The sequence below is a fragment of the Zonotrichia albicollis genome, chromosome 2, assembly GCF_047830755.1.
Source record: "Zonotrichia albicollis isolate bZonAlb1 chromosome 2, bZonAlb1.hap1, whole genome shotgun sequence".
Classification (NCBI taxonomy): Eukaryota; Metazoa; Chordata; class Aves; order Passeriformes; family Passerellidae; genus Zonotrichia; species Zonotrichia albicollis.
The window spans coordinates 89,473,724-89,496,837 of record NC_133820.1 but is presented as its reverse complement, the minus strand read 5'-3'; the positions used below and the strand labels follow the sequence as shown (position 1 = coordinate 89,496,837).

The 23,114-nt window shown below is 41.6% G+C and overlaps 1 protein-coding gene across 12 annotated transcripts in view; it reads right to left on the bottom strand.

The window, feature by feature from the left end:
- MBNL2 (muscleblind like splicing regulator 2) overlaps positions 1–23,114 on the bottom strand; it is a 108,005-nt gene that overhangs the window by 55,466 nt on the left and 29,425 nt on the right. For 9 of the 12 annotated variants that reach the window (XM_005493222.4, XM_014271422.3, XM_014271425.3 and 6 more), the window contains exon 2: positions 14,690–15,524. The exons of 1 other annotated variant lie outside the window; for it this stretch is intronic. In XM_005493222.4, coding sequence (XP_005493279.1) covers positions 14,690–14,863 — 174 coding nt within the window. In that variant the 5' untranslated portion in view covers positions 14,864–15,524. Of the gene's footprint in view, positions 1–14,689; positions 15,525–17,809; positions 17,910–23,114 lie in introns of all 12 variants that reach the window. 2 more of the 12 variants (XM_074535635.1, XM_074535636.1) reach the window with 1 other exon arrangement.

Genomic DNA, 23,114 nt, shown 5'->3' with positions numbered 1-23,114 from the left:
ATTTTAATAATGATCCTGCAGATAACATATCAGAAAGTTTCAGCCTTCCGTTCAGACCACTTGAGGGCTTTTTTTTCATTTCCTTTGTCTATAGTTGCTCAGTAATGTTTTTCCATATGATAATGCTGCTCTCCAAGCCAGACTGAACGAAACAGCCAAACCTGAGAACATGCAATACCATCTAAACATCCTCATAACAACCCCAGTATTCCCATGCTCTCCGTACCTGCTGGGTTTTTCATCATGCTAGGAAACAATGAGTTTAGAGAGAAGGTTGCCTTGTGTCACACGCAACAGCAGCAGATCTGTCTGCAGCTCTGCCCCTTCTCTGTGCCTGCTGTATTCTGTGGAATTTCACTGAAAAACCAACACAGTTTTCCAAACTGTGCTGTCCTCTCTGTGGCCTTCTGCTGGTATGCACAGAGCTCCAGAGTCTACTGCTAGGCCCTGCTACCTCACCAGTATCAACCTCTCTTCCTTTGAACCGCTCTAACCACACCTCATTTCAAGCCATAAATCCACTTGGGATCCCAAGGACACTGGAAACAACACAACCTCTTAGGTATAAGCAGTTAATTAGCTTCTGTTGAACTGAACCAAAAAGCAATTTGCTACCATTTCTTTATGGCTTCTAAAGACACTACACATTTATTAACTTATTGCACTACTTTTTCATTTGATATTTCCACATCTGTATTAGAAAGTTGATCCACTAAATAGAATTTGGCCACCTATACAGATATATTATGAATTAATTAACCTTCAGTTGCTACTTAATTAGCCAGTGATAACATTTCTCATTTTACATTAAAAACTTGCTGGCTACTTTCACACCCCTGATTCTCACATGCATTGCTGAGATGCACAGCTGCTTTATAGCAAATCAAAGCACACCAAGATACAGCTGACACAAATCACAGTGGATCTTTTTGCAACATCCAGGACTGAAAGGCAAATAACTAATTAGAAAGAACAGCCTTATTTAATTACCTAATAATAAACTCCTTTGCTCGTTAAACACATTACATATATTGTAACAGCTGGCAAACTGAAGTATCTGATAAGGGAAAACCTGCTTATAGTACTGTTGGTACTTTAAGGAAAGCTAGATAAATGGGATTTTTAATAGCAGTACTCATTTAAAACACCGTCTACAGGTCCAACAGTAGAGGATTTCAACTATACTGCAACAATATCAAGGCTGGGTAAAGAAGAAGCAGAAGACCAGCTTACTCTTGCAGGATACAGGAGCAACCCTAGAGGGCTGCTGCCCCAAAACCAAAATGAGATGCTGTGAGCTTAGAACAAAACAGCATATGGTTCTTACATAAAACACAGTCATCTTTGTTTCCAGGACAGTATTCCATTTCTTTTCCTTCAAGTGACTGTCTAAAGAAAAAATGCCTCCAGAAGCCTAGCAGCAGGGATGGTACCTGCAAACCTCCTCCTTCCAGAGGAGCACTCCCCACAGACTCTAGTGTTACATCTTCTCCTGCTCTCTCTTACTGCCTGCAGAATTTCTGTGGTGCTGTCTATATAACAGCCAGTGTCAGTGAGGGATGTCACCTTCCCCACCTATCATCCAGCAGCCTTTCACTGCCTTGCACACCTACAAGACCTAAATCTGCATTCCTAGTGGAAATTTCCTTTTTCCCTGAAGAAAAAAAAAAGTCATGGTAAGAATACCAACGACTCAGTAAGATAAATCTGCTATTTGAAAAGACTGAATATGAAAAATATCATGAAAACTAGGCTCAAGAAGCAAGCAGAGGCTAAAGGTAAGGGGGAATGGCTGTAGGCAGTCCTTTGCCACGTGTCTGCCCAACACCATTACTATCATTGAGTGGGCTGGGCTGCAAACATCAGCTTGAATGGAGGCAGGGCTTTACAGGTTTGATTGCAGATTCCAAACCCCAGCTTCTTTGTGGTTAACTCAGTTTCAAGGATTTCCCCCTGTCTGTGGGCTCTAAGAACCTCTTCCAGGTGGGAGGGCTTATGGATCTCTCTCTTTCTCCACTCTAGTACTAGGCTACCCGTTTTTTAAAAACTTGTATGAACCTTACTATCCTTGAGACTATCATTTCTGTCAAATTTGACTGAAACTGGCCAGTGGGTTTACAAGTTAGCAGGGGAGGAGGGATAGAGAAGCAGACTGACTGTGTAAGCCTCATTTCCTCAAGAATCCAGGCTAAAAACAATTATAGCCAGAAGGTTCAATTAAAGAAGGAGACTCATAGACATTTGCTGCACTTCAAACACAAACTGGTTCATGCATACTAATCAGTTAACACAGCTCTCACTGAAGGAATGAGAGTTTTGCAGCAAATTAATATTTATATTGATTTAAACCAAGAACTGTGGCAGGCTGGAATTTCAATAGCATCAACATGTTCAGCATGAAGCACACAAGCACCCTCGTATTCCTTCATACTAACACTAATTTACTCACATGATAAGATGCTCACAGTATTTCCACTGCAATATCCACACACCTCCAACTCTGCACATGCAAATCCCATGCCTGCATTTTTAGTGATGCTGACACTTATGGTATAACCAGTGCTTTGAAGCACAATGTGAGGCCAAATGCATGCAGGGAATAGCCTGTATTTTCATGGCATCCATTATTATCCACTAGTTTAGGAAAATTACTATTAAGATACTGTTGGAAAAGTGTCGACGGAAGGAGACCAGGACATCAGTTTGATCATCACAGGCCCAATTTTATTGATCAGCACAGCGGGTTAAATACAGTTCGTAATTAACTTCATGCATATTGCAAAAGTTGAGCTCAGGATTGGTTAGTTACATATCAGCAGTTACACCTACTTTTACATTCCTATGGTCCTACTTTTGATACTTTCTACATATTCTTAGGAGATATTCAGGACTAATCTCTACTCCCTTTCTCCATGTTGCAGCAAGGCCACTGATTGCAAGCTGCTGACATCTCCTTTCAGCTTGCTGACTGCTGATTTCTCAGCTTGACCAGTGGCAATATGTCAGCATGGCCTTTCTCAGCTAACCAACTATTAATAAAGCTCTCCACATTAAAGCTCTCCACATTTCCCCCGTTTTCTTCTTGTGCAAGGAAATTAGCTTGCCAGGTTTTTGCTATTGTACGGCTGACCATGTTTTGAATGCAATTAAAAACACAAGGCAAAATCAGCAAAAACAGTGTAAACAGCAAAATAGCAGTGTAACTGCTGATATGTAACTAACCAATCCTGAGCTCAACTTTTGCAATATGCATGAAGTTAATTACGAACTGTATTTAACCCGCTGTGCTGATCAATAAAATTGGGCCTGTGATGATCAAACTGATGTCCTGGTCTCCTTCCGTCGACAGAAAAGGAAATATTCTTCTCTCTTTTGTATCTGAAATCAACAAACTACATGCATATTTGATTGCACTTGACAGATGTTCATATGTTCACATCTGCAAATGAAGGGAGAATTATACTTCAGAGGAACAAGACTTCCTCGTTGTAAATTTCATGTTTTTTTTCAAATGCATATTCTGGTTGATTTCTAGCTTTAAAATCTTCATAAAGCAGTAATAATGGTTGGTATTTAATTCAAATTTGCAAAATGTTGTCCATCTTTTTAACAGGCTGAGTTCACTGCCATAACATTCCTAGAGAGGTTTTCTTTTTCATAGATTTACCATTCTCATAGGTAGCAAAAATGAGCCCAGTTACATGGGTCACAACCATTTCAAACCAATGAAATTACATTTGCTGTTCATGTTACTAAGGGTGAATTCTAAATTACTCATTAGTTCATCCCCTTCCTGGTCTCCACAAGGGCATTCTTCTGCTACAGAAGACATGTTTTCCTGAGTCTGGCCTATATCCCAGCTTTTTTCTTAGCCAGGTCATCACTATGGCAAATGCACTGTCCACCTTTTTACCCAAAGCAGTTCATACCAGAGTTTCCAGCTTGTAAAAGAGCTAACACTGCCTCTCAAGAAGGGCTTCACTCTGTTACCACACAGAAGTCAGCAGGACCACTTGGAGCACCCTGGGATATCCTGGACTGTTGCATGGTGCCAACAAAGGTGACACATTTCTCTGACAAACAACTGAAAAGCCATCAAGAGTATCCAGGGCATCTCAAATAGAATCAGATGCCTCTGATTGGGCAGCTCAATCAAGCCCAAAGACTCATATCCTATCCCCAGCAAATAAATATATATTAATTTTAAAGTGATGGCCTAATCTAGCAAATGATCCTTGAAATAACCCTCAAACAATCATGATACATCTCCTGATCTTCACATGTCATATCTAGCTTAAAAAGCTGCTTTTGTTGTGCATTTTACCCAGCTGGGGCTGAAGGCTAGGGGCCTGTTTGATAACAGCCAGTGGAGATTGGTTCAATGTCTGACATGCTGAATTTTATTTTTTTGGCTCACTGTAAACCAACAGAGAAGGTCCCAGCAGCTCAGCTGGCTTTGAATCACAGCTGAGCAGCTCTTATGGCCACAGTGTATCTATACAGTTGCCACCAGCCCGCGCTAGGTAAACTCCTCTCCTGACAACATCTAAGATGGCAAACACATTCAGTCAGAGGCACAGCTTCACTGTGGAATACTCAGGGCCCAAACTGAATTTCAAACTAGAGTAAATAAACTGGGGTTTTACAAAGTTTAAAAGTTGCCTGGCCTACTGGACATGCAGGTGAGGTGGCAGCAGCACACCTGGTGGGCTGCTAGGCCAGGCCATCCCTGCAGCTGCCATGAGACTTCACACTGCAGATCTCCTCTCACTCAAGCCAAGAAGTCCTGTGAGGAACCAAGGGCTGAGAACTTGTAACACCTCAAGAGAAAGGGAAGATCTACAGTGCAGTGACTGCACCGGGTCAGTCAGTCAGGAGCATGGCACCAGTGCTGGGCTGTGGAGCAGTGTGTGAGCCTGCAGGGTGACAGCAGCACACAGGGAGCAGGACACCTCCCTGGGACCCCTGAGCCAGCAAGTACACACCAGGGTTTTCACCACAGCTGCTACTGCCCTCATATGCCTCTCATATGCAGTATTCCACTGATTCCCTACCTCTTTGTCTTTACTGCTTGATGATTTGATCTTTCCAAGCATTAGGGCCTTCTGACTCTGGAGGCACTGCTCACATCCCCCTGTAACACAATTCATTAACAAAGCAGAGGAGAAGACAGTTTATTTTCACCATTATTAATTTCTTCTTTATTGTGGTCAAGACCTTGCAGGAATCTAATGGTGGGTGGCACACCACGCCCACAGCCACAAGACAAACATCAAGGTCACAGAAAAGGGATACTTCTAATTGCCTTTTGCAATTCAGCTGTGGGACTCATATCTCACAAGGGGCTTTCAATGATGTTCCAAAATCTCTAAAACCACAAGTTTTCCTTTTATTGCAATAGGTTTCCAATGAAGTTAATCTCCTCTAAAAAAGGTGCCAGTCCTCATATGAGGAGGTAAGTTGGGAGAGGGCACAGTTGTCAAACAGACTTGCAGATAAACTCCCCAATTCCTCTTGTATTGATTTTTTAGATTTTTAAATATCTTTCCAATGCTGGGGATGAATTGAACCAATAGGAATACAGGTCTTGTTTCTGCTAGGCTTTTCCATCAGACAAGCACAACCCTGTCTTTTGTATTTTATGATGCAGTCAAAGTATAACAGCTTGGGAAGAACAGCTGACGCCCGAGCTGAGCGAAAGCTACGTACACAAGGCCAAGGGGAAAAAAAAAAAGCACCTGGAATGAAAGAGGAACCACCTGCCAGAAAAATAAAGGAGTAGGTGGGGAGACCTGGAGAGAGCAAGCCTGTGGGAACAGTGAGTGACCTGAGTTAATAGGGAGAGTGGGGGAGGAGTGGGCAGTGAGCAATTGCTCTTGTGTTCAAAATCCTAGTGATGGGATGAGTCAGAGACTCTGATTGAATTTTGCCTTCACTACACCCACAAACTGGTTATTATAAGGCTTAGGGGAGCATGGATCTGTGCAGCAACAAAATCTACAGAGTGAATTGATGGGTATATGAAACACCCCGGAGTGCCTGCAAATCTGAAGAACATCTGGCAAACACCATGCTCTTTCATCCAAGGTTTCCTGTGGCCATAACTAATCTGCCTTGCTGCTCTTCTTTGCCTAATAAGATTTAGACTGATAACCGAGTGGCAGCTGCATCTGATGTGAAGGGGTATGGCACAGCACCTGGAAATGTTCTTTGCAAGTCTCTTCTAGAAGCAGGAAGCTGCAAGAGTTAGCTCAACCCAGCAAGACCACTGCCCAGGAACTACTACACACTCCTTTGGTCCTTCAGGATAACACACTTCAGTGAACAGGATGACAGATTTGTACTACCTCCCTGAGTGACTGTTCTTTAACTGGGTTTTTTTTCAACCATTTCTGCTTCTTGTGCTCATCCTCATCCCCAGGCCAGGTGACCTGCTCAGCCAGCTCTAACACACTGAAACCAGCAGTGGAAACAGCACTGGTAACACTCCCTAGTCCACATCTGGAAACTGCACTGGTAACACCCCCGTGCTCTCATCAGGTGGCCCTGACAGGCCAGAGGATGACAGGCTGTAGTGACACATCTGCTGGTGAAAAGCGCCTGCTCTGACCACAGAGAGCTTTGCTGCTGAACCACACCACTGGGAAGCCACTTTGTGACTTCAGAGAGAAGGAAGGCCTGGGTAACTCAGTATCCAAGTGCATTCTCCTTTGAAAATGGAACTTAAGTTACAAGAAGGTGTGCACTTTTCAAATCTGGCAGCTCAGGTGGTGACAGGTGATAGCAGTGACAGCCAGGATGGCTTTGTATTCTTGGTGCTGCTGCTGAGAAAGACAAAAGAGGAAACAAAACAGGGCCTTGAAGGAGACACAGCTTTTGTAGCAGGCTGTGTAATGAACTTAAACTGTTTTAACTTCTCTGCTCTTCACAGCCTTGGTCTGAACCTGCTGCCCATGTCTCTGCCTTAAGACTTGCTCCTCCGAGCTGCCTTGATGGCTAGTGGCCCTCTACCACAGAGGCCAGCCCTGGGCTTAGCTCCAGCAGCTCATCAGGGCTCCTGCAGGTTAAGCACCACAGGTGGTTGGGATGAGCTGTGCCTCCAGATTTTCTTCTGAGATAAATCAAAAATGTTCCTCTCAGCAGAGAGACAAACCCTAGCAAAGAACATGGTGCCCTCTGCAGAGATCAACAGCCTTTAAAAAAATAAGATTAAAAAAAAATTAAAAAGCTAAACACCATGTAATACAACAGCTAAAGGCTTATTGCAGTTTCTCTCTTTACCAATTTAAGTCAAGCTCATGAATTTTTAAGTGCGTCAGCCCAGCAGTTCAGCTACTTGGTTTTTAATTTTACCTTCTTTTTAACCCTTTGAAGCCAGAAGAGCTGGCATGGAAACAGCTGCATGAAGAGATACGAGGGAGACAAACAGGAAAAAGGAAGTATTAAAGGAACTTGTGCCTGCTGAGGACTACAGGGGAACATGGAGAGTTTTTATCAGAAAACAAACAAGAAGAGGTGATTAAACAAACAAGGAATACTAAGAGTCCCTAAGCTCAGAGATAAAAGAGAGGTCTTCAAAAAAAGCTTATCCATTTTTAAATCCCTTTTACCTCAGTTTATGCAAGATGGTGCTGCCCAAATGTGCAGTTTCAACTTATATTTAATGTAGTTTTTCCCTTTCCTTTGGATCAACTCCAGTTGCTGTGGCTGCAGGACCACCTGAACAGAGATAAAAATGGGGAGCTAGCTGTGATAGGCCTGGATGTAACCACCTCTTTTTAGCAGCTGTTCACAGTTGCATGGATTTGGTATAAGATGAAATACAGTCTCAGGAAATAGAATGGCATAATTCCATGCAGCACTTTATTCTGAGTGCAAAAATTGCCATAGCCCGAAAAAGCAGGGCCTTTGGGAATTGTACCTGTCCTGAGAACAGCATTTTCACAAAGCAGATTTAAAACCTTCTCTCATAAGGCTTCCTTTGAAGTCACCAGGGAGAAACATGCCCCTTCCAGAGTGAAGTCAGTGGAAAAAAACCCACCCAGTTTCACTCTCAGGACAATTCAGAGGAATTGAGAATTGTCTGCTCTTCTGTTTTGCAGAACAAGAACTGGGGGCATCCATGGGATGGGGAGGTTTGAAAAGAACAGAAGCTGTCTTCCACGCTGTACATAACAAAGTTGTGAAGGAGGTTGCTGTGCATGCTGAATGTGAGCATAGTTAAAGAACAGGACAAATCCAGTGGAAAGATGGTGACTGAGAGCTATTAGGTACAAGCATACATGTCTGGCTCTCAATGTCCCTGGGAATCACATCCCTAGGAGCCAGCAGAGCACTCCAGGAAGCCACTGCTGTTTACACACCACCTCCAAGACACCCACTACTGGCCATGACTGGGTCACGGGGCTAAACGGGGCTTTGGTTGGGCCGAGGGTGGCCACTGATACTCTGAACACAGAGGGAGCCCACAGTGTTAATTCAGTCACAATTAATTCCACAGAGTTAATAGTTATCTAAAACTGGCCTTGACTGGCACTTTCTCTTCAAGCCCACACTTTGCAGTAACTCAGACACATGAAAGCTTCTGCCAGGTAGTGTTCTCAGACTACCTAGAGATTACTGGACGTTTTACAAGAAAAAAACAGAGGTGGGTGAAAAAGGAAGCTGTTCTACAGGAAAAATGAGACCTGGATTCTGTATCCTCCATCTGAAAAGTTACACCCTGCAAGTTCCACATCCCCAGAGCCCACAGCTACTGAAAAGGGCAGCCTATTCCCTAACATCCTGCTGAAACTGGGTCACTGTGAAGCAAAGCAGGCAGAATTCATGGGCCCAGGAGGTATAAGCCACTCTGTTGCCCAAGAGAAATTACTTTGCCCATTTCAGTCATTTTTTTCCCACCAGCTGGGGGCACAGTCCTTGAACTCACCTTGTCTTTGAACTCTGTCACACCACATAACCAAGTGATGGACAAAAATTCAGCCAGCTAGGACACTATAAACACTCATTTAAATGCTTTCTAGTATACACAAAACTAGCTAATCCCCTTTCCATGCTCATCTATAGTCTGTTCAGAATGCTTCACTTGCCAAATGTGAGCAGGTACCACTTATTTCAAATTGTGAAATGATCCTGAGTCCCTGAGATTTGTAAAACATTCAGAGACCCAACCAAAGAATTACAGGAAGACAAATGACCACCTACTGCCTCCCAGCTCTGAGCTCATTCTTGTACAAACACACTGCCCACTTTACAAAGCCTTTTTTCCCCCTTTTCTGAATAAAGCTGAGGCCATCTTAAGAAGATTGTTTTCAGTTCCAGATCTTTCAGATAGTGAATGTTCCTAAAATTTCTCTTTTTTTTTTTTTTTTTTTTCTCCAGCAACCTTTTAATTTGGTAAGCAAGTCTATGCACAGCTTTCAGTGCACAGCTTTCAGTTACTTTTTATTCTGTGGTGCCAAATTTGACCAGATAGATGTATTCTTTATAGGCTTTCATGAAAATGCAGATGACCAGTTCACAACACACTGCTGGCTCAATAAATAGAAGAGTTTGAAGGGCTTAGGGACTAATGGAAAACCTAAAAAGTTATCAGGAACTCCTAAAGAAGCTTTGCTTCCTTGTTACCACCATAAAACTTGCAACAACAGTATCTTCAAGATACCATCTCTGTTACCTGTGTTAACTTAGACAACATATCCTTCTAGTAGCTGCCTGGCAGAAAAGGTACAAATCTGGGTCAAGAAATGACAGCAGCACTGAAAATTCAGACATGCCTGCAAGCAGAAGAGTTAACTCTAAGCAAAATGCACATGATTTTATTTTTTTATCTGTCAAACTTTCCCCTTTTCCCCCTCCTAAACAACTCCATTTGTTTTAATGTAGTTTTTTTTAATAATTCCAATTCAAATACAGCAAAGTGTTGTATGTTCTTGTCCTCACGCATTATATTATATACTAGTATTCCTTTGAAAGGATTTTGTTCTTTACTACTACCAGGACAAGAAAGCCTTGAAAACAGACTTGCTTATAGCGTCCAACTTGGAGGGATCTAAATGTGATATATTAAATGTTATACGGGCACATTATTCAATTTTAAATTAAGCTACTTCAACCCAGGGAGAAGTATTAAATCATAAATGAAGCAGTTTCTGAAATTCAAACTTTTGTGTTAGACAGGTCACTTCACAGAGCCTTCCAAGGGCATCCAAAGAGGAGCCTGTACGGGCTCCAAAAAGGTTTCAGGATGGTTATGGCAGCAGACAAGGCTCTGGCAGTGCCTCTCAGCCCCTTTATCCTCCCACCCACCACCAGGGCTCAGGCCCCGCCACGAAAGGTCCCCTTCGTTCACCTCAAGCACAGTGACCCGGATTAGCCCAGAGACACTTTCATCCTCACATTAAGCTCACCAAGGTCACTCGCCCAGTACAGTTTCGGGTGTGTTTGTCTGGTGACCCAGTCATGTGGGGCCTCTCCTGGCTGGAGCCTCATTGCTGACAGCAACGTTGTGGCCACCTAATGGGCACACATCTGTCCAACTGCTACATCCACCACAGAGGGATGATCCACCTGCATTCTCCTAAAAACCCACAAATGCCCTCTTCAGAACACAGCAGACTCTGTCCTTCACCAAAGAGGGAGAAACAAATGCTGAGCTGCCTCTCAGAAGCCCATACAGCAGAAGCTGGCTTGAAACCAGCAGGTTTCTGGCCTGAATCTGACCCAGGCTCATTAGTCTTTAGCTATTTCTGTCTAGCCTGGAGCATCTCACAGATGAAGGATATTCAGAGCCCAGACAGTCTTCCACAGTGAGCATTTTGGCTCCTCAAAGCTGTAATCAGTCCAATGGGTTGCTGTTGCAACTTTTGCTGGGTTTAAAGTCAAGTATTGCAAGGATAGGTATTGGGAGCCAAAAATGCCTTCTCAATTAAAAGTAAACAAGGTCTATTAAATTTTGTTGACCTTTTACTTGGTGCCACCGGAACTACAAAGATACTTCTTTAATACAGGAAAATTTGGATTATGATGCAATTATGTTACTCCAGAAGGGCAGCCTAAGGCCACAGCACTGTCACTGGCAGAAGGGACCCAGTGCTCTGCTGGTGCCACATAGCCCTTTTCTCTTCTGCAGCAACTACAGCAACAACTCCTGTTTCTAGCCTGGTACACTGCACAATCACAAAGACAGCAGTGGGAGCACAAAGGAAGGCATGGTAGGACTTAGAGGCAAGTGTCCCTGGCTGGGATTACATCCTTTGGTCCCAAAGGCAGCTTTTGCTAGCTGAGAAAAATCCTAAAACTACAGGAAAGTCTGTGTGAAGGTGCTTCTGGTCCCACAGTCACAGGATGGTTGAAGTTGAAGAGGTCCTCTGGCTGTCACCTGGTCTAACCCCCTGCTCTAGCAGGGTCACCAAGAGACAATTGCCCAAGGACTATATCTTAGACAGTTTTTGAGGATCTTCAAGGATGGAGACACCACAACCTCTCTGGGCAACCTGTGCCAGTGCTTGGTCACCTTCACAGTGAAAAAGTGTTCCCTGACGTTGAGAGGCAGCTCTTGTGTTTCAGGTTGTGCCCGTTGCCTCCAGCCCTGTCACTGGGCATCCCTGAGCAGAGCCTGGCTCTGTCCTCTTTGCATCCTCCCTGCAGGTGTTTATACACATGATGGGATCCCCTGAGCCTTCTCCAGGCTGAACAGTGCCAGCTCTCTGAGACTTTCTTATGAGAGGGATGCTTCAGTCTCTTCATCATCTTTGTCCCCTTCCACTGGACTCTTTCCTGCAGCCTCCTGCTGGTGCTCTGGTAGTCTGATCCAGCTGGCAGACACTGATAGCATGCTCCCTTGTCCGTGCTGGAAATCTGGAGAGAAGATGGCATGCAGGGGAGCATATGTCCCTATCCAGAACAGGGACTCTTTTTGATCAGTCAGTAAAGGAAAGTCTGTCTCAGAGTCCTGTATCTTGTGTTTGACTGACTTCTAAGGGAGCAGCTGTAACTACCAGGCACCACCTAAATGTAACCTAACTCCAGCACAGACTAAAAAAATAAAATTGTCTTTTCTGAGTAGAAAGATGTTTATCTAGAGACTCAGCATAATTTATTTTTACAGCAGGTATACCAAACCAAGACAGTTAAAAGGCTAAGTCTCCAGAGCTCTAGATGCTATGTAAATAAATGCTAAATAATTGCCTGCGGTTCAATGTTCAGCAAGGAAAATAGCTCTTGTTTTTCTTAAATTAAATTCTGATTTTATCTATAATTCTAGACTATTTTGCTTGTTCATTTACATGAAAAGCCATCCCACTTGTTAAGTGCCAAAGCCTTTTTCTGAAACTGTATGATTAACACCAGTACTTCCAAAAGCTACATACCAAATAGGTTTATGTGACTAACCTCAAGTCCCTCAGCTGGCAATATAAGCAAACTAACCTAACCAGGCACACACATTCTTGCTGTAGAAATGTCAATTTACAGGCAGTCTTCTGAATAACTGAGATTATGACTGTGAGGACACCAGACAGCACAGCCCAGAGCCCTGCACCCACAGTGGTCCCAAACAGTTTCCTGTGCACAGCAGGATCAGGTAACGCTTGGGAATGCACAATTCCAACTCATGCTCAGAGCCAAGGAGCTGCAGTTGAAGGCACTGTCATCCCACTATTGGATTTCCCTCAACCTGTAGCAGAGTTGGTAGTAAGAAATCTGTGCTGCTTCAGGCCACAATCTGAATTCTTGCTATAATCCCATCTTTCCCAATTAGCAATTTAACCCGTTAGACTCAACTACAAGATGCAAGATGAAAGGCACAGATGCATGAGAGAGGGTGATGGTGGGCAGTGCAACAGAGCAGCACCACTTCAGCCACCAGAGCTGGGCTGGAGTGGGCTGGCCCTTCGGGACAGATGTCCCCCCACACTAGGTGAAAACACAGCTACTTGCTTCAACTACATTCTTTTACAGGGTTTTGGATTTCTCTCCACTGAGCAATGATGCTGGTTGTCAGTAAATTATCCACTGTGATCCCTCAGGATTTCTCTTCATGGTATCATTAGCTTAGTCTGTGACTCCAGTTTTTATTTGCAGACAAGAACCATCCCCGAACAAAAGTCTCCAGCTTGAGTAGCTGGCAACTCCACTGTGAGTGGCTGGTAGCACCAGGGAGAGCGATGCTGTCCTCAGGCATCAAGGACAGGTGCATCACTGCTTTGGCCAGCATGATGCAGCAGCAGCACCTCCTTCACTGCAGAGCCACTGTCCTGCCAGCCCAGGGTGACCGAGTCCTGCTGCTTCTCTCCAGCCTCCCAGCCACAGACCCGAGACTTTGCAGCGCATAAAAGTAGTACATAAAACCCCCTTCCACTGAACTGCTTATTTTTTGTAAAATCACAGTATTGCCCACTTGCTGCAGATACTAGTCTGCTTGTTTAAAAAAAATCCCATTGGCAGAAAACCAACATACAAGAACATCTACAAAGAAGCTGTTAGAGTTTATCGTGCAGTAATCCATGGATTAAGGTCATTAATAGCCCTCTATGACATACTGCCATGACTCCAAAGGTGCTCTTCTGCCTTACAGGACAGATCTACAGAACATGACCCCCTCATAAATATCTCCCCTGAGATACTGTCTTCTAAATCTTCAAAAGAAATGAAAAAATGAGAAAAAACAAAAGGCAGATGCCTAGCACAATATCTTGCATTGCATAAAAAAAAAAGTTATAATGGAAATAAACCACCCTGAGCTTTTTTATCTTTCAGACTGATGTTTTCACAGTAAAAGAGTTGTTGGTAACTGAATTTTTCATCCTCAGAGCTAAAATAGCAAACCAATACATTCTCCCATGCCCAGAAGATAAAGCCATAAGTAAAACTTTCAAACTAAAATTTGAAATTCTCAATTCTACCCTTTAATTATTTATATGAAATAAGCTTTCTCCTTCTGTTGACATGAGAAAACAAATATATCATAATGGAAAACACTGTGTACTCCTCAAATCCCAGGGGGTCATTAATCTTTTTTTATGCAGTACATGAAATGTTTTCACAGAACTTTAAAAAATAGTTTTCTAAAGCATGCCTGATGTCATTAGGAAGTCTGAAGAAGCTGATGCCCTAACAATATAATTGCTAAATATCCTCCAAAGAAGAAAATTCCTTTGCTCCTCCTAAACTTATGCTCATATCTGCACTATCCATACATGTAATTACCAATGCTATTAATTTACCTGAGTCCCCAATACCAAGAGTAAATAACCCTTGTGTCAAATCTGAACTAATGGATAGGCTTTTCTCACTTATGTTGATCTAAATGAAAAAATCTGCACTATTTCCATATGATTTGTTTCTTTAGGACTCTGGGAATGGCAGAGTATTGCACCACTGTGTATTTTCATTTACCAGGAAACAATTATAATTCATAAAATGTACTTGGGAGAATACAATTGTCCTACCAGCTGCAACCAATTCTGTATCCCACAGTCACATGCAATTTTTGTAAACAACATAGTGACATTTGAAAAAAAAAAAAACCTTAGAAAGAAATCTTAAAAGCTTCAGTAAACAAACATTATGATAAACAACATTTGTTTCAATATACATCTCACCAGGAACAAATCACTCATCATTTCCTATTTTACTTTCACTACGATGTAGCAGCATTTTCACTACACATGCAGTTTCTTTTTCTTACCTTTAAGGAATCAAAGCAGGCAATAACTCTTCCATTTTCAACCTGGCAACTTTTAGGGGGGTGTGCAAATTTGCATTCTTCATCAGAGCGTGAACAAGTTCCCCTCTGAAACTGCCTGCACACTTCTAGTGTCAGCCATTTTGTGTCTCTTACGGGAGCAACATTCAAAGCCATGATGAGAAGCTGATTTTGAACTTGTAAGTTGCTGTCAGGTGAATTATGCTGAAGAAATTTCCAAAACTAATGACAAAGGAAGGGGGGTGGGGGGGGGGAAGGAAGTCAGTAAAAAATAACTTCAATTCTAATGGAAAATGAAGTTAAAAAAAACAAACAGTGGGGGACGATTAACGACGTCCAACGCACACAAAGCAGAACAAGCAGAGAAAGTTTATCAGCAAGCAGTCACTCATCAATCATTAAGTCCCGCTCGTAGACTTTTGGCTGGGAAAACACATGCTCAGTCGCATTTCTGTCTGTAAAACACGTGGGTTTGTTGATTGTAATCACGGATGCACTGGTTTAAAGCCAAGGTCCATCAATGCAATGGCACTCCTTGATAGAATAGCAGTCCCCTGATGGTTGCTTGCCGGTATTGATTACACAAGAAAAGCAACGCAGTCATTTGTTCATGTCCCAGGAATAACAATAATAATAATCCTTTTTCTGCTTTCAGTTTCCCATCAACTAATTGGCAAATGGAGACAGCTGAGGTATCTTCTGCCAGGTGTAAGGTGAAGGCAATGTCTGGCTGGCAAAGACAGGATTTTGAGAACACGGGCGTAGCAGTCCTCGCTCGGAAAAGTGACTTGGCAAAGGCACTTTTTAAGTCACTGACCTGACAAAACAAATACGGCATCAGTTCACGTGCAACTCATTTAAATCAACATTATGAAACCTACAGTCCCTTTTTATCAGATATTATAAACATACAGCCAAAGTTCACTCTTTAAAAAAAAAAAAATCCTCCTTTGTGAAGTTACATGTGATAGGGGAATAACCAGTTGAAACACGTACTGCAGTAATATTCCAGGCAGCAATCCAAAAGTTGGGAATGATTTAAATAGATGAATGTGGCAGACACAATAATTAGGCACACTAGTTGTGAAACAATTCAATCAAATGTGCTTAGTCTCCAAAACTGTATACAAGAACCCGTTTCCATTAATTTATCACTTGGCCCTTTAGACTGTGTTACTACATTATAAATTGTTACTCATTACTTGCTCTTCCTTAGAAACCAGGATGGTAGTATTCTGCTCAGATTTTTTGCGTCTCCCTCTATTTCTCAACAAAAAAGAAACCAAAAAATATAATTCCGAAATTATAGGAAATAAAACCCCTCCAAATGCAGACAATATAGTTAGTCCTCCCATTAACTCAGATGATGTTCCATAAGGGCTTCATGAAAGGGCTTAACCACCAAGTCACCGTGCACCAATGAGTCCTTTCTAACATGAAGCAGTCTTTATCTAAATATTCTTTTGATTTAATTAGCCTTTGTGTACCTCTGCAAATATATCCTTTAGAATCAAAACATCAAATTCCAATATGGCACTTAAACTGTTTGCAGACTATAAAATACCTGGGATATTTTACAGAAAAACAGATTTGAAAATCAAAGGGTTAGATATTACAAAAATATTTAACCACTACCTAAATTTTATACATAGATAGTGAAATCATGAATACGATGTTTTCTTCTATTTAGCTTCAAAGGAACACAACTTTTACTTTGCAAATACCAGCCAGAAACAGTTGATGGATTATTTTTGTGCATGAAAAAAGAAAAGGGGAAGGACTGGAATAACGGAGATTTTAAAATACGTCAATAAAAATTGTTCTAAAATCACTGTCAGATTTTCCATGTCAGAACAATTACCATTCTGTGCTTGCATTCACTGGCCTTACTGAAGTCAGTATTGTTTGTTAAGGAAGAATTACTCACACCCAGTTTCAGGATCAGATCCCAGTTCTGACTTCTAGGTCTTCGCATCAAAAAGCTTTTCTACTACTTAGCAATGCTACCAAAAGGTGTTTTACTATGTGACCAATACTTCCACCAAAAGTTCCTACTGCTAGCATGAATAAAGGCAATGCAATGCTAATTGCTCAAAATTCAATTTCAAGTCCAAAGTCCATTAAGATGGGTATGGATGACACTTAGCTTTACTTGGTCATGAAGAACAACAAGGTGCAAGAGAATCAGTACATTTTGAAATAATTATATGCAATTACAGTAGAGCACATAAATTACAAACTCCTCAAATTAAATATTCCATCAATGTTGTCTGACAGCATCAATGAAGAATGAGATTAAGCTAAAAGCATACAAAGAGGTGAGAAAATACTCATAACTGATGAAAAGGAAAGAGAGGAGGAAATACAAGAAGAGCCTCTCCACAAGGGCTTGTTGAGCTGATAGCTTGTTGGGCTGATGATTTAGCTGGCTAAATGTAAAAGAGGAAATACTCTCCCTAGAGCCACACATTCCAATTCAGAAATGTCAGTAACGGTTTTCAGTAATAGATGTAGGAGACAGACGGAAATTTTGGGAAAAGGGTAAATGTTATACTGCACACTGCTGAAAGTCACAAGTAGTAATACTCTGCAGGGCTGCACACCATAAAATTGACAAAGTTGTTTCTCAAGTAGTAGGTGTTAAGACTGAAAAAAACCAGACACAGCACGTGGCAGCAAAGCAAACAGCACACAGTATAGAAATGGCAGTAACCATGGTTTTTAAAAAAGAAGTGCACAGCAGAATCACATACAAGATTTGAGAGACTACAGCAAGAATTCACACCAAAAAGCATTTGGGGGCGCAAGGTAGAAGAGTGAAACACAGTATCATCCTATTTCTTACCCTCATGCTACATGAAGATTTTCTAAAGAAAGGAAAGCATGAAAAGTTTGTCTCTAAAATCCATGTCTTGTCCAACATAACAATGCCATGTGATTTCTCAAGAGTCATCAAGTGCCTCAGGAGTTCCTACGGGTAAAAACTCGGGAGACAGAACTGAGTCCTGTCTCCTTTCTGAAGGAGGCCATGCCTTCAGCAGGAGGCAAGTTCAAACATGGTGAAGATAGAACAATTTGGAGTGCTTTATCTCTACCACTTACATGATCTATGCGTTCACAACCACATGCTAGGCAGCTGTCATACCTCCTCTGCCCATCACCTGCACCAGGAAGATGAAGGAAGAGATGCCACCTTGAAAACCTCAACATGAGGGACACAAAACGAGGAGGAGGGAGAGAAAAGACAAAGCAGAGAATAAAATTATTCTTCTTGGAGAAGTCAATAAAAGTAGAATTCAACACATGAGGAAAGTGCTCAAGAGAAGGAAGAAAATGGGAGAGGAAGGTAGGAAAAGGAAATGGCTGGTTGTGAAACTGAAAAGAAGGGAGAGACTTCATAGCAAATGGAGAAAGGTGGAGAAAGGCTGTGAACATTGGAAGAGAGAGGGAAAAGAGGAAATTTTAGAAGGAAAGCAGAAGAGACTGTGGTTACAGGGAAAAAACTCCAGCAGTTTGAGTAAACAGGGAAGTAAATAAGGGAAATGAATGGAATTTATATAAGAAAATATAACAACAATAACAACAACAATCCTCAATAAAATGCCTGCAACGTCACACGCCATTATTAACATCATGGTTAACCTCGACCTTGCGTGTTGCAAAACCCACCCATCTGGAGAAAACCAGTGGGTTTTGCAAATGCAAACTCTGCTCCTCTTCCCACTATTTCTAATTGTGTCCCAACATATCAGCTGGAGTTAGCTGTCCTGACAAGACCAATGGTACCTCACTGGCATAAAGCCCTCAGCACAAAGTGTCCCTCATCCTGGCAGAAGATTTTGTTTGCCTTATAGTTTTGTTTAGTTGTTTTGTTGTTATTACCATTAATGATTCCAACTCAAGACAGCACCCACCACTGTAGCTAAACAAACTATCAAAACTTACAAACAAACAACTGAGCTGCAAAATATTCTTACTGAAGATGAAGGAAGTACTTAACATAAGAGCAAATTATTTTTGTCTTTTTACAACTATTATTGTTAATTTTCAGTCTCTCACCCAGTTGAATCAATGGAATTGATCAAAAATTCACATGTACAAATGCAGTTTTTTGTAGGTTAAGTGAAATGAAATTCATGGACATGTATTTGTAAAAGTTATTTAGCTTTGGATCCCTTTTAAGATAAGCATCAATTCCCTTTCACAGAAAGCTAGCAAGGCATAGGACTAGAAGGCCTTTGTCATGGTTAAGAAAAAAAATCCTTTTAATTAGTAGACAAGACAGAGCACACAGACACTAGAAGCCCAGAGAAAAAGTTCTCAGAGAAATACAGGGCAGCCTCATATTTGGGAATTGCAAGCAAAAACAAAGCCCTGCCCTATTATGAACCAGCTGGATCTTTCAGCTGGAAAATAGGAGCTCTTACTATCTACAAAATATGAGTTGCTTTGGTACAGTTTTACTTATCAGCCAGATCATGTGGCAATGGATTATGCAGGATCTGTCTAATGGTGAAGCTGAGACTTCCTGGACATGACATACTCATGCCTCAGTAGGTAACACGTAGTAATGAGCAACCCCATCTCCAAAAGTCATCTCTGCAGGTGATGACATCCAGTAAAGGAGCACAGTCTTCTAGATGGTCTCACCACAGATATCTAGAGGAACCACTAAGTCCAGCCAGAAGGTGTTAAAACAGTTTTACACTTTTTGAGGTTTAAACACTCTGTATTATTCATCACATTAAAATCTTCAGTAAGAGATGTCAACACTGGGGCTCAATTTGTTGCTCCTACTGTCAAAATTTATCAACATGATCCATATATTTCTTCTATAAATATACCAGAAACATAAGAATTAAAAAGTTAGAAAACCCTCAGTTGTACTTAAAGGGTTGTAATTAAAGGGGACTGTGCAGTTTGAAGCATATAAGCTCTTCTTTCCCAGACAGAAGAGATGCACTAAATATACTTAGCCAAGTACACGTTTGATAATTTCTATTATTATACAAGTTTGATAATTTGTAAAAAATGCTCTGTTTTAAAGACAAGGACTCAAAAAAACAAAACGAAAACACTCCTCAAACCCCAGAGACTCACTGAGCTGTGAAAGCAAGGTGAACCTTCTCTAGGTCACTAGCAGGGAGAAACATGTTGACTTACAGACTACTGCCCAAATTCAGTTAAACACATGACCTCAGGTGGGAAAAACCTTCAGGACCTATCTACAGCCACCACAAATGACCTGCTGGGTACTCCAATGCCAACACAATGTATTGAAAACTCAGTTTTCAAACCCAGCACACATATACTGCCACTCTTCAGGGACAAACTGTTTTCTCACCCAAATGTGAGATCTTTTTCAGGAAAACCAAGGTCAACTCTCTAACCCCAGGGAAACAATTTTAAGCCACTGGCCCAAAGCAGGTTACTTCTACAACTTTTATCCATTTACACATAAACAAAATCTCATGTTGCTTTCTCACAGAAAAGCGTGGTCATAGTCTTAAATTCCAGAAACTTTTTAACAAAGAAACAATAACAATGACCCTGCAGGAGACAGCAGGCCCAAAGAGTTAAATGTCAAAATTTTAAGGTCTGGCTGGAAGCTGGAAGAAAAAGCAAAACAGGCTCTACCCTTAGACAGGGTTAACCATAAGCATCACTAACTTCACATCCCACAGCACAAGTTCATGAACCAGCAGTGTCTTGACCACATACTACTTTAACTCAGATTCTCATGATGTTCCTTTTTGTTCAGGAAATAAACTGGTGTATAAGAAAAAAAATAGTTTAGCGATTTCTTTCAGCCTGGACTTACTAGTTTTGAATCAATGATTTTACCTGGGTCAGATGATGTGGAACAAAACACAGCCATCTCCAGATGCCTCAGGACATCTGAAAACACAAATTAACCAATGTGCCCCACTACACAGATGCATCCTCAGACTACTGACAAGAATTGTGTTCCTTCAAAAAGCTGCTGCTTCTTCAGCAGTTGACATATTTGCAAAGGAAATTTGCAAAGTTTTGCATTTCACTATGTTTACAGACAAAACCAGTGGAAAGACTCCCTGCATGAGTTTAACTCATAGGAATGCTTCTGTAACCAGATCAAGTTACGCATCCTGAACATTAACAATGGAAATACAGATATTTGAAAACTGACAGCTACTGAACCCTTACCCTTATTCCAGGAAAAGGCATTCAAGTCTCACTAAGTCATACCTCTTGTTTGCAGCTGCATAGTGGACTCCACTTTCAAATCATTTAGGACACAGACATATGTTTAGAAGACATTGGCAAGTGCTTTAGTCCAAAAAATGGTGGAAATTTGCTTCCGTTTTTCAATTAAACCTCATCCTTATGCTCTTAAATGTCCTTTCCCCCCGCATCGTTTGTGTTTTAAATAGCATTCAAAGCCTCCAAACAGAAGACAAGCTGCCCACTAAAGGACAGCCACAACCCCACAGGCTCACTCCACTGTCACTTTAAATGCCAGCTACTTGCCCTTTCCTCAACTCCCCTGGGAAGTTCTCTCTTGAGCTCCCCCAAACTCCCTGCTGAGGAAAGCAAGACTGCAGCTGAATCCCAGGCTGGATCCATTCTGATCTGCCTCATCAGGTGCAGAGTGGCACAGCAGCACAATGCCCCTGCCTCGCACGTGCCAACTCAACAGAGACGTGGCCAGCTGCTCACATCCCACTCCAACGGAGCAGGGAGCAGAGCCGGCAGGACAGGCACCCCACCTGCAGCAGGTCTGGCTCCTCTCTGCAAGCACCTTCAGCTGCAGTGTTGTATCCCACAGGATATCCTCCCTGTCCCTGGAAAGCAAGGCTGGCTCTCAGGCACCACGTGCTAATTTAAGCCTATTCCTCACTAGCCAATACAAACAGGATCCTACATCAAAATATGCCAACATGAATTAAATAAAAAATAAAATAATTTTACAGGCAAATAATGTGACAGTCAGCATGCTTGTTAATCACATTTGAATAAACTACATCTTAAAGAAAGAACATGCAAGAGATTCTCCTGTGGTGGATAGGCTTTTCTCATCCCACCAGCTTTCCAAACTAGGGAAACAGGACCAGAAGTGATGCATCAGTACAGAGGTATCATTCATCAGTGAGTACTATGCCAGCTTTGTGTTCTTCTCTTTAAAGCAATGTCTCATATTCATATTTTTTTATATGTACACTTATTCTAGATATCTACAAAGACTGGACAATACACAGTAGAGTTTAGGAGCGTCTGCATCGTTACGTAAAAAGACAGCATTAAAACCAGAATCAGGCTTTTGGCTCTCCTCCAAACTATTGTGGAGTCACAAAAAATTATAATCCCTAAATTCAAGAAACAAGAGAAAACAGGACAGGTTTCCATGAAACATCATCCATTCTTTGATGGCAAATACAAATGGGAAATCTTTCTCTCACCATAACATTTTTTAAGAAGAGCCATTCAACTGCATTCCACTTTAAGATGTTAAAGAGCTCCCATGTCACACTGACGAAACCAGTATTGCTCAAATGAGGAAGAAGCCAGAACTGCCATATCAGGGAAGCAGCCCACTTGTTTGATCAGGTGGCTGGTAGCCAAAAATACTAAAATTCTAATCCTGGGTCTTGTATTAATTCAACATGAAGCAGCTCAAGTCAGAAGTGCCAGGACTTACAAAAAAGACATTATTTATTTTATTTGCTTGACTTGGAGATAAACTATTGCAACATCTCTTTTCCTGTTACACAACCAGCAATGAACACTTGTGAACTGTAATTCAGATGAACACTTTACAGAGCATAGAGACAATCCTAACTATTTTAGTTAAGCTGACTGAAGTTCAGGCCAGGGACAGACTAGAAAACACCAGTCTGCTTTATTTAAACTGAGCATGACCTTCAAATCAGTTTTGCTAAATGAGCCATATTTTCCTTTTCACGATCACTAATGTGCCAGGTTCAGGCTTTTTAGTATGTTCCTCCCTATTTACAGCATGGCAATAAGCTTCTTGTTAAAACCTGCCGCTTCCCTTTGAAGCTGGATTTACAATATACTAACACTAATGTCCTTTGTCCCTGGGGAAGTAGGTGAGGAGGAAGGTGTACCACTGACTGTGAAACAACCCACACAGCCTGGGACCTTTTCAGCAACCCACTGGACTACTTTGCTAATGGACCGTGAAATATTTCTGCTGAACTTTAGGTCAGTGGATGACTACAGACCACAAAAGTATTTTCAAAAATCAAACTGCTTCGAAGTCATGCTGGAAAAACTAATGCTTATTATGCTTCAGTTAAAATGCGATTGCAGAAGAGTTTTCTTCTTCTAGCAAACTAATTTTGTTTTTATTCTACTCCTCCTCTCTTGGCTTGGACCTTCTCACAGTTTTTAACTTAAACATTTT